This window comes from Humulus lupulus, chromosome 6 (genome assembly GCF_963169125.1).
Source record: "Humulus lupulus chromosome 6, drHumLupu1.1, whole genome shotgun sequence".
Lineage (NCBI taxonomy): Eukaryota > Viridiplantae > Streptophyta > Magnoliopsida > Rosales > Cannabaceae > Humulus > Humulus lupulus.
Genome location: NC_084798.1, coordinates 184,299,894 through 184,317,387, shown reverse-complemented (window position 1 = coordinate 184,317,387; position 17,494 = coordinate 184,299,894). Strand labels below are relative to the sequence as shown.

Sequence of the window (17,494 nt, the reverse complement as noted above, 5' to 3'; positions counted from 1 at the left end):
TGACAAAAAATGGGGTCCAAATGTTAGTTTTTAATAATAAATAATCATAAAGGGTGATCAATTAAAATACACGTGGTTCAAATAATCTATCTATATATTCATGTTTTTTAACCTTTTGACAAAATACAAAGTTCACAAGTTAATTTTAAAAAATAAAAGGTCCAAACGGGTAATCTTTTATTTTAATAATAATCTATCTATTTATATTTTTAGCCTTTTGACAAAACATAAGGTCCAAATGTTAGTTTTTAACAATAAATGATCAAAACGGGTAATCAACTAAAATACACGTGGTTCAAATAATCTATCTATATATTCATATTTTTTTAACATTTTGACAAAATACAAGGTCCACAAATTAATTTAAAAAAATAAAAGGTCCAAACTTGTAATCAGCTAAAATTCAAGATTCAAAATAGTGTAAACCTTATAAAAAAACATAAATTATATAAATATATATAATTTAATTTTTATAAAGAATTTTTAACCTTTTGAATAAATAGAAGGTCCAAAGTTTAATTTTTAAAAATAAAATGTCAAAACGGGTAATCGGCCAAAATATAGTATTTAAATAATCGATCTATCTATTCCTATTTTTAACATTTTGGTAAAATTTGATGTCCACAAGTTAATTTTTAAAAATAAAGTGTCCCAACAAGTAAACAATTAACATACAAGGCTCAAAATGGTGTGAATCCTTATAGAAAAAATAAATTATATAAATATATATAATTTACTTTTTATAAAGAAATTTTAACATTTTGAATAAATACATGGTCTAAAGGTTAATTTTTTAAAATAAAGGGTCAAAATGGATAATCGACCAAAATACAGTGTTCAAATAATCAATCTATCTATTCTTATTTTTAATCTTTTGACAAAATACGAGATCTAAAAGTAATTTTTAAAAATAAATGGTTCAAATGGATAATTGGCCAAAATAACCATTACACAAAACAAAAAAAATTGTATACATAATTTAGACTTTTTATAAAAAAAAAAAAAAAAACATGCAAAGCGTATAAAAATAATAATAAAATTAAATAAAATCACATGTACAACAAGTTTTTTTAACTTTGTTCTCGACACTTTAACGATTTAGAATTTCTCGAAAACTTCCAAGAGATTTGCTAAACAATAAATATCATCATAAAAAAAGTGTGGTCAATACGTCCTCACGTGTCCATATAAAGAGGATGTTGTACGAGTATGATGAAAATGAATCTTTACCATATAATCACCCAAAAAATATTTTAAAATATATATTTTTAATAATTATAAAAGACTGTGCTAAGTGTGGTTATGTTTTCTAATTTTTTATATTTTGCGTAAATACGAAATCATTTGTTTGTAAAAAAAATGAAATCAATTATATAAAAATAATAATAAAAAAAATTTGACATCTGATTACGGGGGACCCACATTAAATCAATCCTTAATTTAAGAAAAAAAAAAAGTCATCGCCTTCCATGGATTGATGTTCGACTTCATTGTTGAGTCATGACTAGCACAAGCCCACGCGCCAAGTAACCATCTAATCGATAAATTCACTTTCTATCTTCTAAATTTTTTCACATTTTTTATTTTTTTTCTTTCAAATTTATGATTATTATCTAATAATTTGTATATTTATATAAAAGATAGCATCAACGAGATTATGTGGAATTGCTCCAAAATACTCTTTCTAATTTCTAAATTTTCACATTTTTTAATTCTTCTTTTTCAAATTTATGATTATTAGTTATTAATTAAAAAAGAAAAAACTAAAATAACTAAACTATATAAATATCTACAAATCTAACGGGTAAATTTACTTTCTTTCTTCTAATTTTTTCACATTTTTTAATTCTTTTTTTTTCAAATTTATGATTATTAGTTAATAATTAAAAAATAAAAATACTAAAATATCTAAACTATCTATAAATCTAACCGCTAAATTTAATTTTATTTCACATTTTTTAATTCTTCTTTTTCAAATTTATGATTATTTGTTAATAATTAAAAAAGAAAAAACTAAAATATCTAAGCTGTTAATTATCTATAAATCTAACCGATAAATTCACTTTCTATTTTCTAAATTTTTCACATATTTTAAAATTTTCACATTTTTTATTTTTTTTTCAAATTTATAATTACTAATTAATAATTAAAAAAACTAAAATATCTAAACTATCTAAATATCTATAAATCTAACCGCTAAATTCAATTTTATTTTACATTTTTTAACTCCTCTTTTTCAAATTTATGATTATTTCTTAATAATTAAAAAAGAAAAAAAACTAAAATATCTAAACTATCTAATATCTATAAATCTAACCAGTAAATTTGGTTTTGTTTCACATTTTTTAATTCTTATATTTTAAATTTATAATTATTAGTTAATAATTAAAAAATAAAAAACTAAAATATCTAAACTATCTAAATATTTATAAATCTAACTATTAAATTCAATTTTGTTTCTTATTATACTTGAGACTTGAAAAATATATCTAATGTTACTCAAATACATCAATCTTTCATTACAGCTTTGAACCAGTAGTGAATTCTCTCATATTTGACAATGTAAGTGAGCTTTAGTTTGTTCACGTGTCTTTCTTAAGTATTGTATAGTTGATCTCCATAGTTACTTCTTCTTTTGTATATTTGATTTTCATAATTACATCTTCTTTTACTTTTTTTGTTACATATGTTTCTGATTTTTTTCATTGTCTCTTCTTCTATTGGATTGCTTCTTTTTTTTTTGAAACTCTTCTTCACCGGTAACTTTTTTGCCTCATTTTCACTTTTTCTTGGGTCTTTTTCTACCTCTAACATATGATAATTCTTATTATTTAATATGACTAACTCAATTTTGTATGAAACTCTCATGTTTTAGATTCTAATTTTTTTCCCTATGATATAGATTTTGGACATGGCTCGGGTGAGATATATGCCATTTTTAAACTTTTGGTTTAGTATTTAGCAATAAAAGGTAGTTTTCTATCCCAGATGTCCCCTTATTTTATTAATAAAATATATGTAATATGCAAGCACAAATGGAATGAGTAAACTGTCTTCCCATGTTTGATTATTTAACATTGAAATGGAATTTTCATTATGGATTTCTACATAGTGTTCAAACTAACCATTCACTTTAGCCTTGAAATTTTAGGTAATTGCTCTGAATTTGTTTACATATACTCGATGTGTAACTGGTAATTGCGTATATATAAAGGTTGTCTCCTACCATGTCTCGGCACATACTTTTTTTTTTCTTCGAATGTCTCTTTAATTTACCAATTGTAGAGTTACTTTCATTTATAACTTTTGAAAAATAATAATGATAAATTGTAAGTTGGAGAATGAGAATGCATTGTTTTTCTTCATCCATAGTATTTTTTTCGTGTCTATTTTTTTTCATAATGCCCAACTTATTACTTCTATGGTATATATTATTATTTAGCTTGTGATATATTTTTTCAAGATAAATAACAAAAGTATAAAAAAATAACAATAATAATTACATACATTTTTAAATTAAGAGTAATAATTAATATTAATTAAGTACCTTCAATGGCACCTTAAAAATTTTACAATTTACTTATCTATTTTGTTCTTTTCTCTCATTTTTATAATTATAATTTAATTGATTTGAATTTAAATATTATAATTTGTTTACCGAGTTTTTCGGAAATCTTAATAATAAAAGATTAGAGAGCTTAGAAGAAATGATTTATGGAATAAAGACAAGGTTTTTACATAGTTGGGGCGTTAATGAGCCTTAGTCCACGAGACAATTGTATTAGAGCTTAGAGAATCTATAACAATGGAGTTTTCTACAAATTTTAGCAGAGTAACTGCTTACCAGCCAGAGGTCCCCCTTGCCCAATGCCCCACTACCTATATTTATAGGTTTAAGAGTGCACTGGGCTTGGGCTGGGCTGACCCGGGCCCAATGAGGGCATAAATATTGTTGGCTTCTCTAATGGAAGCCCAATACAAAGGATTAAAACATAGAAAATACACTAATCTGAGCCGCTGGGCCTGCCCAAACCACATCTGTCACCCAACAAGTTGGGGCTTTGGTCTGGGCATCTCGTGTTACGAGGCAGATTCAGGGGACAGGATCTGTCAGAGTAGTGGCGGCGTAGGTCTGAACCAACGGCGTACAATCCCGAGGTAGCCTTTTCTGCAGGTGAAGCGTGGGGACGAAGTCAAGGTCACAGACGCTTTACCTTGCCAACCTCGGACAACCGACCCGGGTTTGTTTACCCACATCCCCCTCCATTTCGTCAAGGTCCTGTATCATTTACCAGGGGCCCAGATTACTTACTAGGAGCGCGAAACGTTTACTAGGTGCTCGGACTATTCCATCAGGATCTCGGACCGTTTACCAAGCTCCAAGAACATCCACTGCGATCCCGACTATCATTACCGGAAGCCACGCTCATACCCTCTCTCGTATGACCGTCCCGAACAACACTCCCCGGACGCCCTTTGGGCCTCATCTAGACTTGGGCTGCCAACGTCTATTTTACTCTTTGCCAAATGGGCCTGGTCTGGGCCCAAACTCATTCGGGCGGCCTGCGGGCTTAAAGCATGGACCCGGGCGCCTGGAAGGAAACGGGGATAACATTTACCCCCCAACCCTTCATCTAGGCTTGTGCGGTGGAGGCTTGCCTCAGTCCCGGATCTTCCCGGCATTTCCTGGTTTGTTTCCAAAGTGACGGGTCCGCGGCAAGGGGCACTGCGTGCTGGATGAGTGTGGAGCTACCGCCTGCGACGTTGACCTGGACCACATCTCATGAGCCCGGACCGTTTACCAGGGTCCGGGTTCGTTTACCAAGGCCCCAGTTCATTATGGGGGATACACGTGCCCCCTAGCAACTATCGAATTGATGGCACTTGATCTTGAAAGGTCAACAAATACCTCAAGGATCACTATGTCAGGGCTATTATGTCAGCTCGGTTCACGAAGCGTCCCATCCGCACGAGCGTGTCCCATTATTACTTCTGTGACAAGGAGGACCGTAGGATGGGGCAGCCTTTGAGGTTCTCCACTTTCTGGGACGTTGGATCGGAGTGGCGTAGATCGCGCCTCGGGGGTACCGTGATCCAGTACTCGAGTGGATCCATTAATGTCCTTGCACGATCCTGGACCGTCCGATAGGGGGGATCGATCCCAACTGTTAGATCAAAACCATCACTTTGGTTCTTATAAATCCCCCTCAGGCTTTCATTTGAAACCTTTACATTCTCGAGCCAGAAAAAGAAACTCGAAGGATTTGTTTATGACCGAGCTTGCCGACGACATCTTCTACCGTCTTCTCCATCTTCGCCGTCGCCTATTCCCAACAATTCTAATATCTGCACCCTTGCCTGAGCAGACGACACCAGCCTGCCCTCTCGATGAGCTGCTGAATCGCCTCCAATAGTTCAAGACAGAGATTTTACCGTCACTGTCGCCGAACAACCACCATTTTTCATGACCAGCAATTTACAGTAAGCTTTCCTGACTTTCGCCTTTACACATCCATATATACATATATAGATTTTATGTTACTTTGCTTATCTTCTTGGGTTGCTAGACCTTGCCTATGCTTAGAATTAAAGTGTTAAGGAAAGAAAACTTGGTTCGGGCTGCTCTAGACCCCTTCGGGTTCGAGTGGTTCCCGGACAAGTGGTGATGGGCCAGCTTAAGAGTGTAGTCTTTCTTTATTGTTCCCGATTAGGATCTTGCAGATCCTTAGTGATCTCCGACCTAATCCGGGGGGACTCTTCCAAGCAGTTCATTGGAGAGCTCCCGTACCTTAACCAACCTTCTTGGGTTCTAGTTTTGACTACTTGGTTTGTTTGTTTTATTCTGTTCTGCTCCCAGATCATTAGCCATGACCTCGGGCGTCACCTTTCACTCGGAGGAGCAAGTCAACGCGGCCCCTATCACTCTACCCGGGTCCAAGACTCCCAAAGGCAACATGTGGGAGATGGACGTGGTGCCGAACGTGTTATGGAACTACCGGATGCTATACGCCCTGTAGAAGTGTTTGGGCGTGGAGTCGACTCCCGGACTATTCCATAACCGCCTGGCCAGGAGAGAGGAGAAGGCCCACACCTTCGTGGGTGGATTAAGGGCCTAGAGCATAGGCCACATCAATGCGGGGGCCACGCTCCCGCTCCACGACTATTTCGTGCAATTCCTGACTTTCGTGGGGATTGCACCTTTCTAGCTTCTGCCCCAAGCATACCGACTGCTTGTGGGATGGCGCGTCTTCTGTGTCGCGAAGGAGATCCCGAAGCCAACCCCGTCAGAAGTCTTGTACTTCTACAAGTTGGAGCCACAAGTCAACTTCAAGGCCAAGACCCTGGACGCTTCTACAAGCTTAAACTGCGGGGAAACTACCCTGCTCCCACAAGCACCTGGAAGCATCCCCCGGACATCAGACATTACTGGTTCATGACGTCCGGGTTTCCTATAGAAAAGAACCCCACGCTGATGCTGGACTTCCACCGAGTGGGTAAGTGGTTTCCCGATCCCTGGCTTCCCTTTTTTCTTCTTTTTTTGTCTTGGTTTTTTATTCCTCATTCTCAACTCATTGTCTTGGGCGGCAGGACCCTATGCCCAGACTCCCGTCACCCAGTTCATCCTGGACAAGAAGAAAATTTACTCTGAGCTAAGCGCAGAGGATTTGGATTTGGGGGGCTACATTACCACTGACAACCTCTGAGTGATCGGGATACTCGCGGCCCATCAAACGATCAAGACCCCAAGCCTCCGGGGGATACAATGCGAGAAAGATCCCACACTGAGGGAGGAGCTGGCCCTGGAACACATCAGGGCTATGGAGGCCGCGGCACTGGCGAACGCGGCCAAACGAAAGAGGGACCAAGCTCAGCAGAGGGAGGCGGCTGCTTCCGAGGAGCTAGAAGCCCTCTTCGACGAGGCACAGCCGAATGCGGGGAACCCCGGAGCTAGCGTATCAAGGTGAGGTAACTCACCTTTGATTTTGACTTATGCTCCCCAAATTAGGGACTTAGTTAGGGATAGGCTAGCACACCAAGGCCCCGTGTTCAGGGCTGAAGGGGAAATGAGACCTTCGTCTCCCATTCCCGCAGGCTCGGAAATCCTTATGTATTCGTCTGGGTTCCTTCAATATGGTAAATTTCTACACCAGGATGACATGGGGGACTGAGTCTACTCTTTTGTCTTAGGAGAATTAAGTCGGGTCCGAGGCCCAGATAAGGGTGCGTCCCGGATCACTTTTAGTCTTGATTTCCTTGTTTGCTCATTCATTTTACTAACTCTTTGTTGTTTGTGTATATTTCAGAAGACTCTGACATGTCCAACCTGGTGGACAAGATGAAGCAGGCCCTCGAGATCCGGGCCGCCAAGGAGAGGGTCGCGGCCAGGAAAGCCGCTAAGAACGCGTCTAAGCAGATGCCAGTGCCGGAGCTTCAACCCACCGAGGTGGCCTTGGCAGCGGTTCCGATCACGACAGTTGACCCGGCCACTGTCCCCGATCTTCCCACTCACCCTCCGGTGATTTTGACCTGGAGCAGGAACTAGCGGCAAGCCAGAGCAGCGGGAAACGAGTCGCGGACTTGGGCGCGGCGGAGGAAGAACCAAGAACCAAGAGGGCCAGGACTAGATGCGCTAGTTCGGCCGGGGAGTCATCCGGGGAGAGTCGCCCTAACGCCAAGGAACTCCCGGCAGCACCGACTCTCCCCGTCCATCTGGCCTTACCTGAGGAGGGGGAGGCAGTTCTGCGAGATGAGCAGTCCAAATTAATTTCCCGGACCTGGGAGAGTGGTCAGGAAAGAAGAGAGGGGGTTTACAAGGCCCTGACGATATGTCGTCAGGTCAAATTTGTTGAGTGTCCAACAGCATTCAGTGTCCCCCAGCCAATTGTGGATCGGCTGGTCGCCGAGACGGGTTTCCGCCCCAAACTGGGGCAGGACACGGCCCCGTTCACAGCGGACTTACTAGACCAGGTGGGGAATACTATGTCCAACCTCCAACTTAAGCGGTACGCCACTATCGCCAATCAGGACATGTTGTTCATCTCCTAAGCACTCCGCCACCAAACCACCGCTGTGAGTTTGCTTTACATCTTCTTTCTTTTTTTTATTCTTCTTTAGTTAGGACTCTTTCTAAATTTGCTTTATTCCAGGAATCTCTACTGGCCCACCGGAACGCCGATCTGGTGGCCGAGGCTGCCATGAAGATGGAACCAATCCAGATGGAGCTGGAGGTGGCCGTGAACCAGCGGGAAGCCGTTAAGGAATCCCCGGCCAAGGAGGTTGAAGAGGTCGCCCGAATTAAGTTTCAGCTTGAAGAGACTATGTCCCAGAGAGAAGCCGAGACTGGAAAACTGGTGGCCAGTCTAGAGGCGGAGCTCCTCTAAGTAAAGGCTCTGCAGGAGGCGGCCGCACCCCAGTCTACCCAGGATCGGGAGAGGATCACAAACCTAGAGTCCCGGGTGAGAGGATTGGACGAGTTGCTCCAGCAGGAGGTGAAGGCACACGATGAGACTCATCGCGAGAAAGAAAAGGCGGATGCCATGCTGGAGGTCACCTTCGATGAGGATATCTACATGGCTTGGGTCCAGGACAAGAATATGAACCTCCTGCTCTACCCTGACCCTGCCGCGAAGAGGGCTGAATTCGAGGCCAAGGATATAGTAGACGTGGAGCCCCTGGACGAGGAAGAGGCGGATGAAGCCGTCAAGGATACGTCGAGGCGGGGCGGGGCGAAGCCTAGGCCCGGGACCTCTTTTCACTTTTCTTTTTCTTTAATTTTGTAACACTTTTACAGACGCGAGTGCGTCTAAGAGAATATTTGTGTTCTTACCCACGTTATTTTTTATATATATATTGCTTTCCTGTTCTCATTCGTTTAAGCTTTCTCTAAGTGTTTTACCACTTCTGCATGAATGAGCCGAGTGTTTGGTCCCGGTTCCAATGACCGGGAACTCTCCTGGTGATCCGTCTTCGGACCTCCACAGCCTGGGCTAGATTACTCCTGCTTTTAACCTATCAGCTTGCTTTAATCCTGCTGCTCAGGTTCCAACGGCCTGGGCCATTAGGGAGTTGATAATTATTCCTGAATTTCTTTGCCCAGTTCCCCGTGTTAAGAGTTTGATGGTCTGGACCATCAGAGATTAGTTGATTAGCTTGTTTTGAACCCTAGGTTAGGTTCCCATGGCCTGGGCCATTTCTAAGACTAATTTTAGACAACTTATACCTGGGGGTTCACGTTCTTATAATCCTATGTTGTTGTAGGAATGACATGGACGGGTATTTAGTTATTTGGGACTGCAGACCGCGTGCGGTCAACCAAGTTTTAGGTATTTTATGTTCTCGAGACACGCATGTCCGGGCCGGGACCAGACTGAGCCTTAGATCCTACTGGGTTTGTACCCCCCAGACCTTGTCGGTCTGGACCGGGACTAGGCCCGAGCCTTGTGTCCAACCGGATTTGTACCCCCAAGACCTTGTTGGTCTGGGTCGGGACTAGGCATGAGCCTTGTGTCCAACCGGGTTTGTACCCCCCGGACCTTGTCGGTCTGGGTCGGGACTAGGCCTGAGCCTTGTGTCCAACCGGGTTTGTACCCCCCAGACCTTGTCGGTCTGGGTCAGGACCAGGCTTGGGCCTTTAATTTCTTGTTCTCGTATTTGTCCATACCGGACTTACCCCCCCCCCCCCCAAGTGAGTGAAGACTGGTCTTGGGTCACTTGATTAGGGAAGCAGATTGGAATTTCCATTGTTTGATAATATTTCTTTATGACGTTTTGTACACACCATTTTTATTATTTAAGGAATCGCCCTGAAGCGTACATCGTTTACAATGAAAATATAAAACTGAAACATGCTCTCCTAACTGCTGATAGTACTTACAGAGATGTTCCACGTTTCAGGCCCTTGGGACTTCTGTGCCATCGAGCCGCTTTAAACGGTATGTTCCTGGATAAACTTCGTGTTGAATTTCATACAACCCTTCCCAATTCGGGCCCAGAACCCCCACTCCCGGATCTTGGGTTGCAGGGAAGACTCTTTGCAAGACCAGATCGCCGGTTTCGAACCTTCGGCTTTTTACCTTTGAGTTAAAATGTCGCGCGATCTTCCCTCGGTACATCTTCAACTGAACTTAAGACTCTTCCCAGATCTCCTCGATGAGATCAAGGGATTCCTGGAGTAAGGTGTGGTTCTGGGGGGGATCGTACGTGTCTCTTCTGTGGGATGGGATGGCCGTTTCTACTGGGATAACGGCTTCACACCCATACACCATGGAGTAAGGAGTGTGTCCGGTGGACGTTCTTTCGGTGGTCCGGTACGCCCGCAGCACGCAGGGCAACTCTTCGGGTCACTTGCTCTTGCAGGCTTGGAGCTTTTTCTTCAATGTTCCTTTCAAGATTTTGTTGACGGCCTCTGCTTGCCCGTTCGCTTGAGGACTGGTGACTGCGGAGAAGCTTTTGACGATACCATGTCTTTCATAGAAATCTGTGAAGTGGATGCTGTCGAACTGCTTTTCGTTGTCGGACACAATCTTGTAGGGGAGCCTATACAGCATACGATGTTGTTGATGACGAAATCCAAGGCCTTCTTCGAGGTGATTGTATTCATGGGCTTCGCTTCAACCCCTTGGTATAGTATTTGATGGCCACAATGGCATACTTCACCCCTCCCTTCCCAGTCGGGAGCGATTCTACTAGGTCGATCCCCCATACCACGAAAGGCCAGGGACTCGTCATCAATGTTATTTCTATTGGAGGGGCTCACGGGATCTTCGCGTACCTTTGGCACTGCTCGCATTTGTAGACGTAATCGACACAGTCTTTCTTCATGGTTGGCCAGAAATATCCTTGGCGCAGGATCTTTTTGGACAAACTGAGTCCGGCTGTGTGATCTCCGCAGAAGCCTTCGTGCACTTCATGCATGATTGCGCTCAGTTCGGTCCCGGATATGCATCTGAGGTATGGCATGGATAACCCTCTACGGTAGAGCTTTCTGTCCATCATGACGTATCTGTGGACCTGGTACTGAAGCTTCCTGGTTGCGGCCCTGTCTGCTGGCAACTCTCCAGTTGTCAAGTAGTGGACAATGGGTCCCATCCAGGACACGAAGTGGTCGATGGTGTGATTGCGGAGGGTCGAATGCTAGGGATGGGGAGATGATTGATCGGGACCAGCCCAGACAGCTCCGCCTCTGCATCGGTGGCCAATTTTGCCAATGTGTCTGCGAACACGTTTTGCTCCCTAGGGATCTGGCGGATGGAGTGCCTCTTGAACGTTTGCAGCATTTCTCTCGTCTGAGTCACGTAAGCAGCCATCTTCTCCCCTTTAGTTTGGTGTTCTCCCGAGACTTGTCTGACCACCAGCTGGGAATCGCTATAGATCTCCAGGTTTGTGGCCCCGACTTCCCGGGCCAGACGCAATCCGGCCAACATGGCCTCGTGCTCAGCCTCGTTGATCGACGCCCTGAAATGGAAACGCAAGGCATTTTGTAACTGGTGCCCTTGTGGCAACACTAGGATGATTCCGACCCCTGCTCCATTTTCATTCGAGGCTCCGTCCACAAACACCTTCCACACGGGCGCCGCGGGGTCTGCAGGGTTGTCCCCTTCGGTGATCCCAGAGCATTCCACAATGAAGTCGGCTAGAGCCTGTCCCTTGATTAAGACTCTAGGTACATAAGCTATATCAAATTGACTCAATTCCATAGCCCACTTCAAGAGTCTTCCTGATGACTCGGGCTTTTGCAGCACTTGCCGCAAAGGATGGTTGGTCATAACTTTTATGGCGTGGGCCTGAAAGTAAGGCCGGAGCTTTCGAGACGCCATTAGCAGACAAAATGTCAACTTTTCAATGATCAGATTCTGTGACTCTACCCCCAATAACCTCTTGCTCACGTAGTACACCGGGAGTTGGGCTTTCCTGTCCTCCCGCACTAGTGCAGCGCTGATCGCGTGTGCAGTCACAGCCAAATAGAGGTATAGCGGCTCCCCATCCACCGGTTTTGCCAGTATTGGCGCTTGGGCTAGATGCTCTTTCAGCTTTTGAAAAGCTTCTTCGCACTCGTCTGACCATTCGAAACGCTGGCTTCCTCGAAGAACGTTGAAGAACGGGATGCACTTGTCTATGTCCTTTGAGACGAAACGGCTTAAAGCGGCTATCCGCCTAGTCATACTTTGAACGTCTTTGTGCTTCCGGGGAGAGGGCATTTCAACCAGTGCCTTAATCTTGTCTGGATTGGCTTCTATCCCCCGGAAACTCACTATGAACCCCAAGAACTTCCTGGATGCCACACCGAAAGTGCATTTTTTGGGATTCAGCTTCATCCCATACCTTTGAATGACTGCGAAGGCCTCGGCCAAATCGCCAGAATGTTCGCCGGAGGTTTTGGATTTGACCAGCATATCGTCAATATAGACCTCCATGTTCCACCCCAGCTAGGCCCGGAACACTCTGTTGACCAGCCTCTGATAGGTGGCTCCAACGTTTTTGAGCCCGAAAGGCATGACGATGTAGCAGTATACCCCTTTTTCGATCTGGAAACTGGTATGCTCCTGTTCTGCTACATGCATAGAGATCTGATTGTAGCCTGAGTAGGCATCCATGAAACTCAAGATCTCGTACCCGAACGTCGCATCCACCATCTGATCGATCTGAGGAAGTGGGAAGCAATCTTTAAGGCAAGCCTTGTTGATATCCGTGAAATCGATGCATGTCCTCCAGGTCCCGTTCAGTTTTGGTACCAGAACCGGGTTGGTCATCCATACGAGATATACAGCTTCACGGATGAAGTTGATCGAAGAGAGATTTTCAACTTCTAGCTTGAGGGCCTCTGCCCTTTCCGTTCCCAGGGGCCTTCATTTTTGTCGGACCGGGGTCGCATCTTTGTCGATGTTCAAGGCATGGTAGATGATGTTGCAGTCGATCCCCGTCATATCCGAATGATACCAAGCTAGGACGTCCAGGTTCTCCTTTACCTGGGCAATGATTGTATCCCGGACCTTTGCCGTCAGATTCTTCCCGACTTAGATTACCCTGGTCGGGTCAGTGTCACTAATGCACACCTCTTCAATCTCGTCCATGGGTTCCAGGTTGCAATCGTCTCCTATTCGTGGGTCCAGCTCGTCCTCCTCCCGAACAATCCTTCTAGCTGGAGTAGGTGGAACCTGGCCGACGGCTCCCTCGTGGGGTTCTTCCCGGACCATGTAGATAGGCCGGGCGGACACGTGGTAGCATTTTCAGGCGCTCTTCTGATCTCCCTGGACTGTTCCTACTCCTCCGTTATCGCAAGGGAACTTCATGCATAGGTGATGAATGGAGGTGATAGCCCCGAACTCGACCAATGCAGGTCGACCAAAAATGATGTTATAAGCAATGGGACAGTCCACTATTATGAATGTACAGAACTTGAACGAGCATTGCATCTCGTTCCCCAAAGTTACGGGCAACTGGGCTTTTCCCATATGGAGTATTGAGTCCCCGTTGAAGCCGTAGATCTGGGTTGGGCATTCGTCCACCTTGGTCTTGGAGGCCTCTTCGGTGAAACGCTAGATGTAGGCTCTTAATGTCTCCGTGGGGAGCTGTTTAATATTAGCGATGGCACTGATTTGCGTGTCCATTCTCATGGTAGCCACAAATTGTTTGCGAAACGTCGACTGTAGTCCTGACCAGGATTGGATGGATCCTGGCTTGAGTCTCTTCCACCATTCTTCAGCAAGCCCACCTAGAGTGATTGAAAAACAGAGGCACTTGCCATCGTCGCTGACATGTGCCATGGTCATTAATCGGTTATACTAGGACAGATGATCCTGGGGGTTGGTGTAGGCAGTTAGACTCGGCATCTTGAATCCCTTGGGGAGCATGGCACCCAGAATGTGCCTCGCGCGGGGCTCCTTATCCTCTTCGTCGAAATCGGTGTCTGCTCCTTCCTGTTTTCAGACCAGGCGGTCCGTGACCTTTTTCAAGGTCGCCAACTGCTCCATCTTCTAAGGGAACCCTCTCGTTCCTCCTGTCGTTGAGGTTATTTCTAAGGTTACCATCTCGGGGGCGGATATTTTCCTTGCGAGCCCGCTCCTTTCGGGCATTCAGCCCGTCGCACGGGTCTACCCGAAACGTATCATCCGCAGAGCTGAGGGCGTGATGCTCGTCGTTATGTGGGCGCTCCCGATGGCTTTTGTTCACTGAAGCGCTGGGATGTAAAGACTGTTCCCATCTGGCTTGCCCTGGGGCATACCGGGGCCTGGTACCCTGTTGCCTCGTCCCTTGCGGATTGGTCGGACTACCATATCCTGGAATGGGGCGCACCTTCTCTTTCCTAGGGAGCGACCGGGGACGGGCCCTGGCTTTCGGGACGGGAGGGTTTTTCCTCTTCTCTCGGTCTGGGTTTCCCGGGCCTTGCTCGGGAGCTTGTCCTTGAGGAGGGATCGGGCTCGCGTCCTCAGAGGCGCCATTTCTAGCCTGCGGAGCTGGCGGTTGCGTTCCCGGAGGCGGGACAACTGGGGGATTAGCCACCGAACCCTGGGCGGCTATGAAAGCTTGCAAGGCTTAGAGGGACTCTTGCATCCGCCGAGTAGCCTCCTTCTGCTCAGCAATCCTGGCTTCTTGGTCCAGAACTTGCTGCCTTAGTTTAGTCACCTCTGGATCCTCCTGGTTGGGGTCCACTCCTTCTAGGATCTCAGGATCCTCAGGTTCTAGGTCGTGGTATTCCCCCTCATTTCCCTCTTCCTCATAGTAGTCCTCCTCGTATTCTGCTCCACCTTCATAGTTCTGCAACTCGTCGGGCTGGGACATCTGATGGGGAGCGTCTAGGGGTGTTCATATAAACCGCAAACCGCGGTTTGGAACCAAACCGCACCGCACCAAACCGCCAAAAACCGTAACCAATGAAATCGTTTTTCGATGGTTTGGTTTAACCGGACCGCTCAAATTTAATGGTTTGGTCACGGTTTCTAATTTTTTAAAACCAATTAAACCGGACCGGATCGTAATTTTTTCTAAAAAAATAATTTTTAGAAATGATGGTTCAAAAGTTTGAACCCCTACACTTAAGTTAATATAAAGTCTACCAAACCATCCAAGCCAAACAATTTAATTGTTTAGGCTATGTTTTTAGTGGTATTTAATACGCGCACAAGTTTCTAAAACTAAAAAAAGAGAAATGTAAAGTCCCACATTGTTTAGAAAGTAAACATTTTTTTTTCTCACTTCTATAAAATGATTCAAAATACTTAAACTTACAACAACAAAGACAATAAGCTTCTTGTAGACTTTTATGGTCTTAAAAGTAAAGCTAAAACTATGACTATTTAAATATAATTATTTAGTTAATTATTTTATAATAAAAAAGTTTTAATTTTAATAATTTAGTTATATGGTTAAAACCAAACCAAACCGCACCAAACCGTTTATTTATGGTTTGGTTTGGTTTGGTTTTTTAATTTTAATGGTTTGGTTTGGTTTTTCATTTTGAAAAAACCGCATGAGTGGTTTGGTTTCAAAATTCTTCTAAACCGCACCAAACCAAACCGTGAACACCCCTAGGAGCGTCCTCAGGTGGACTCCGAGGAAGAGGTTGGTTAGGCAGTGGCTCTCCATTGCCCAGTTCTTGGTTAGTGGGGTCGAAAGTGGTGTGTCTTGTGTTCACCATTGTTGCAGACGTTCAAGATCAACTCAAGCTTTCTCAGGCTCTCAATGAAAGCACCAAAATATTTACCAATTTTTTCGGAAACCTTAATAATAAAAGATTAGAGAGCTTAGAAGAAATGATTTATGGAATAAAGACAAGGTTTTTACGTGGTTGGGGCGTTAATGAGCCTTAGTCCATGAGACAATTGTATTAGAGCTTAGAGAATCTATAACAATGGAGTTTTCTACAAATTTCAGCAGAGTAACTGCTTACCAGCCAGAGGTCCCCCTTGCCCAATGCCCCAATACCTGTATTTATAGGTTTACGAGTGCACTGGGCTTGGGCTGGGCTGACCCGGGCCCAATAAGGGTATAAATACTATTGGCTTCTTTAATGGAAGCCCAATACAAAGGATTAAAACATAGAAAATACACTAATCTGAGCCCACTGGGCCGGCCCAAACCACATCTATCACTCGACAAGTTGGGGCTTTGGTCTGGGCATCTCGTGTTACGAGGCAGATTCAGGGGACAGGATCGGTCAGAGTAGTGGCGGCGTAGGTCTGAACCAACGGCGTACAATCCTGAGGTAGCCTTTTCTACAGGTGAAGCGTGGGGGGTGGGGACAACCCCCACGCTTCATGGGACGAAGTCAGGGTCACGGACGCTTTACCTTGCCAACCTCGGACAACCGACTCGGGTTTGTTTACCCACGTCCCCCTCCGTTCATCAAGGTCCCGTATTGTTTACCAGGGGCCCGGATTACTTACCAGGAGCTTGGATCGTTACCAGGAGCACGGAACGTTTACTAGGTGCTCGGACTATTCCACCAAGATCCCGGACCGTTTACCAGGCTCCGGGATCATCCATTGCGATCCCGACTGTCATTACTGGAAGCCACGCTCATACCCTCTCTCGTATGACCGTCCCGGACGACACTCCCCGGGCGCCCTTTGGGCCTCAACTAGACTTGGGCTGCCAACGTCTATTTTACTCTTTGCCAAACGGGCCTGGTCTGGGCCCAAACTCATTTGGGCGCCCCGCGGGCTTGAAGCGTGGACCCGGGCACCTGGAAGGAAACGGGGATAACATAATTATTAATAATTAAAATAATAAATCAATCCTATATAAATTGGCATTTATCAATTTTTCAATTAAAAATTTAAAATATCTTGATTTATTTATAAATACTATATTTATTTATAACTAATTTTCTAATAATTATAATAATAAATCAATCATATATAATTAACATTTATCTTCAAGATTTTCCACTCCATATTTATCTTTTTATTGCTTTTTTGATATTTCAACTTCGAAATCAAAATATCTTTATTTATATTTAAAGATGATATTTAGAAACTAATTTTCTAATAATTATAATAATAAATCAATTATTATCTTCAAAAAAAAATATTTCAGTTTATTATTTTGATATTTAAATTCAAAATAAAAAATATTAACAATTAAAAATATTAATATATACACAGTGATATTAATTTAAACAAAAATCATATCAAATTATTAAAAAATATTTATTTTATTTTAGTTTTTTTATTAATTAAAAATGATAATAGTTATTTAAAAAATATATTTTCTCCTTCTTTTTCACATTTTTTAATTCTTCTTTTTTCAAATTTATGATTATTAGTTAATAATTAAAAAAATAAAATATATAATTATAATAAAAGTAAATTAATTTTAATATTTATTTATTTAAATAAAAACTATTTCATAATCATTCAAAACAAATCTTTATTTTATTTTAGTTTTTATATTAATTACCAATGATAATAATTATTAAAAAAAAACATGTAACAACTTTTCAAAGTTCTCATGGAACTTTCTAATTAATTAATAATGTTAATAACTATATAATAAT

General features: G+C 43.0%; 1 protein-coding gene across 1 annotated transcript; it reads right to left on the bottom strand.

Annotated features, from left to right (window-relative positions):
* Window positions 1-11,063: 11,063 nt before the first annotated feature.
* LOC133785729 (uncharacterized) lies at window positions 11,064-12,197 on the bottom strand. The gene has a single exon (XM_062224946.1). The coding sequence runs from the start codon at window positions 12,195-12,197 to the stop codon at window positions 11,064-11,066; it is 1,134 nt and encodes a 377-aa protein (XP_062080930.1).
* Window positions 12,198-17,494: the final 5,297 nt, after the last annotated feature.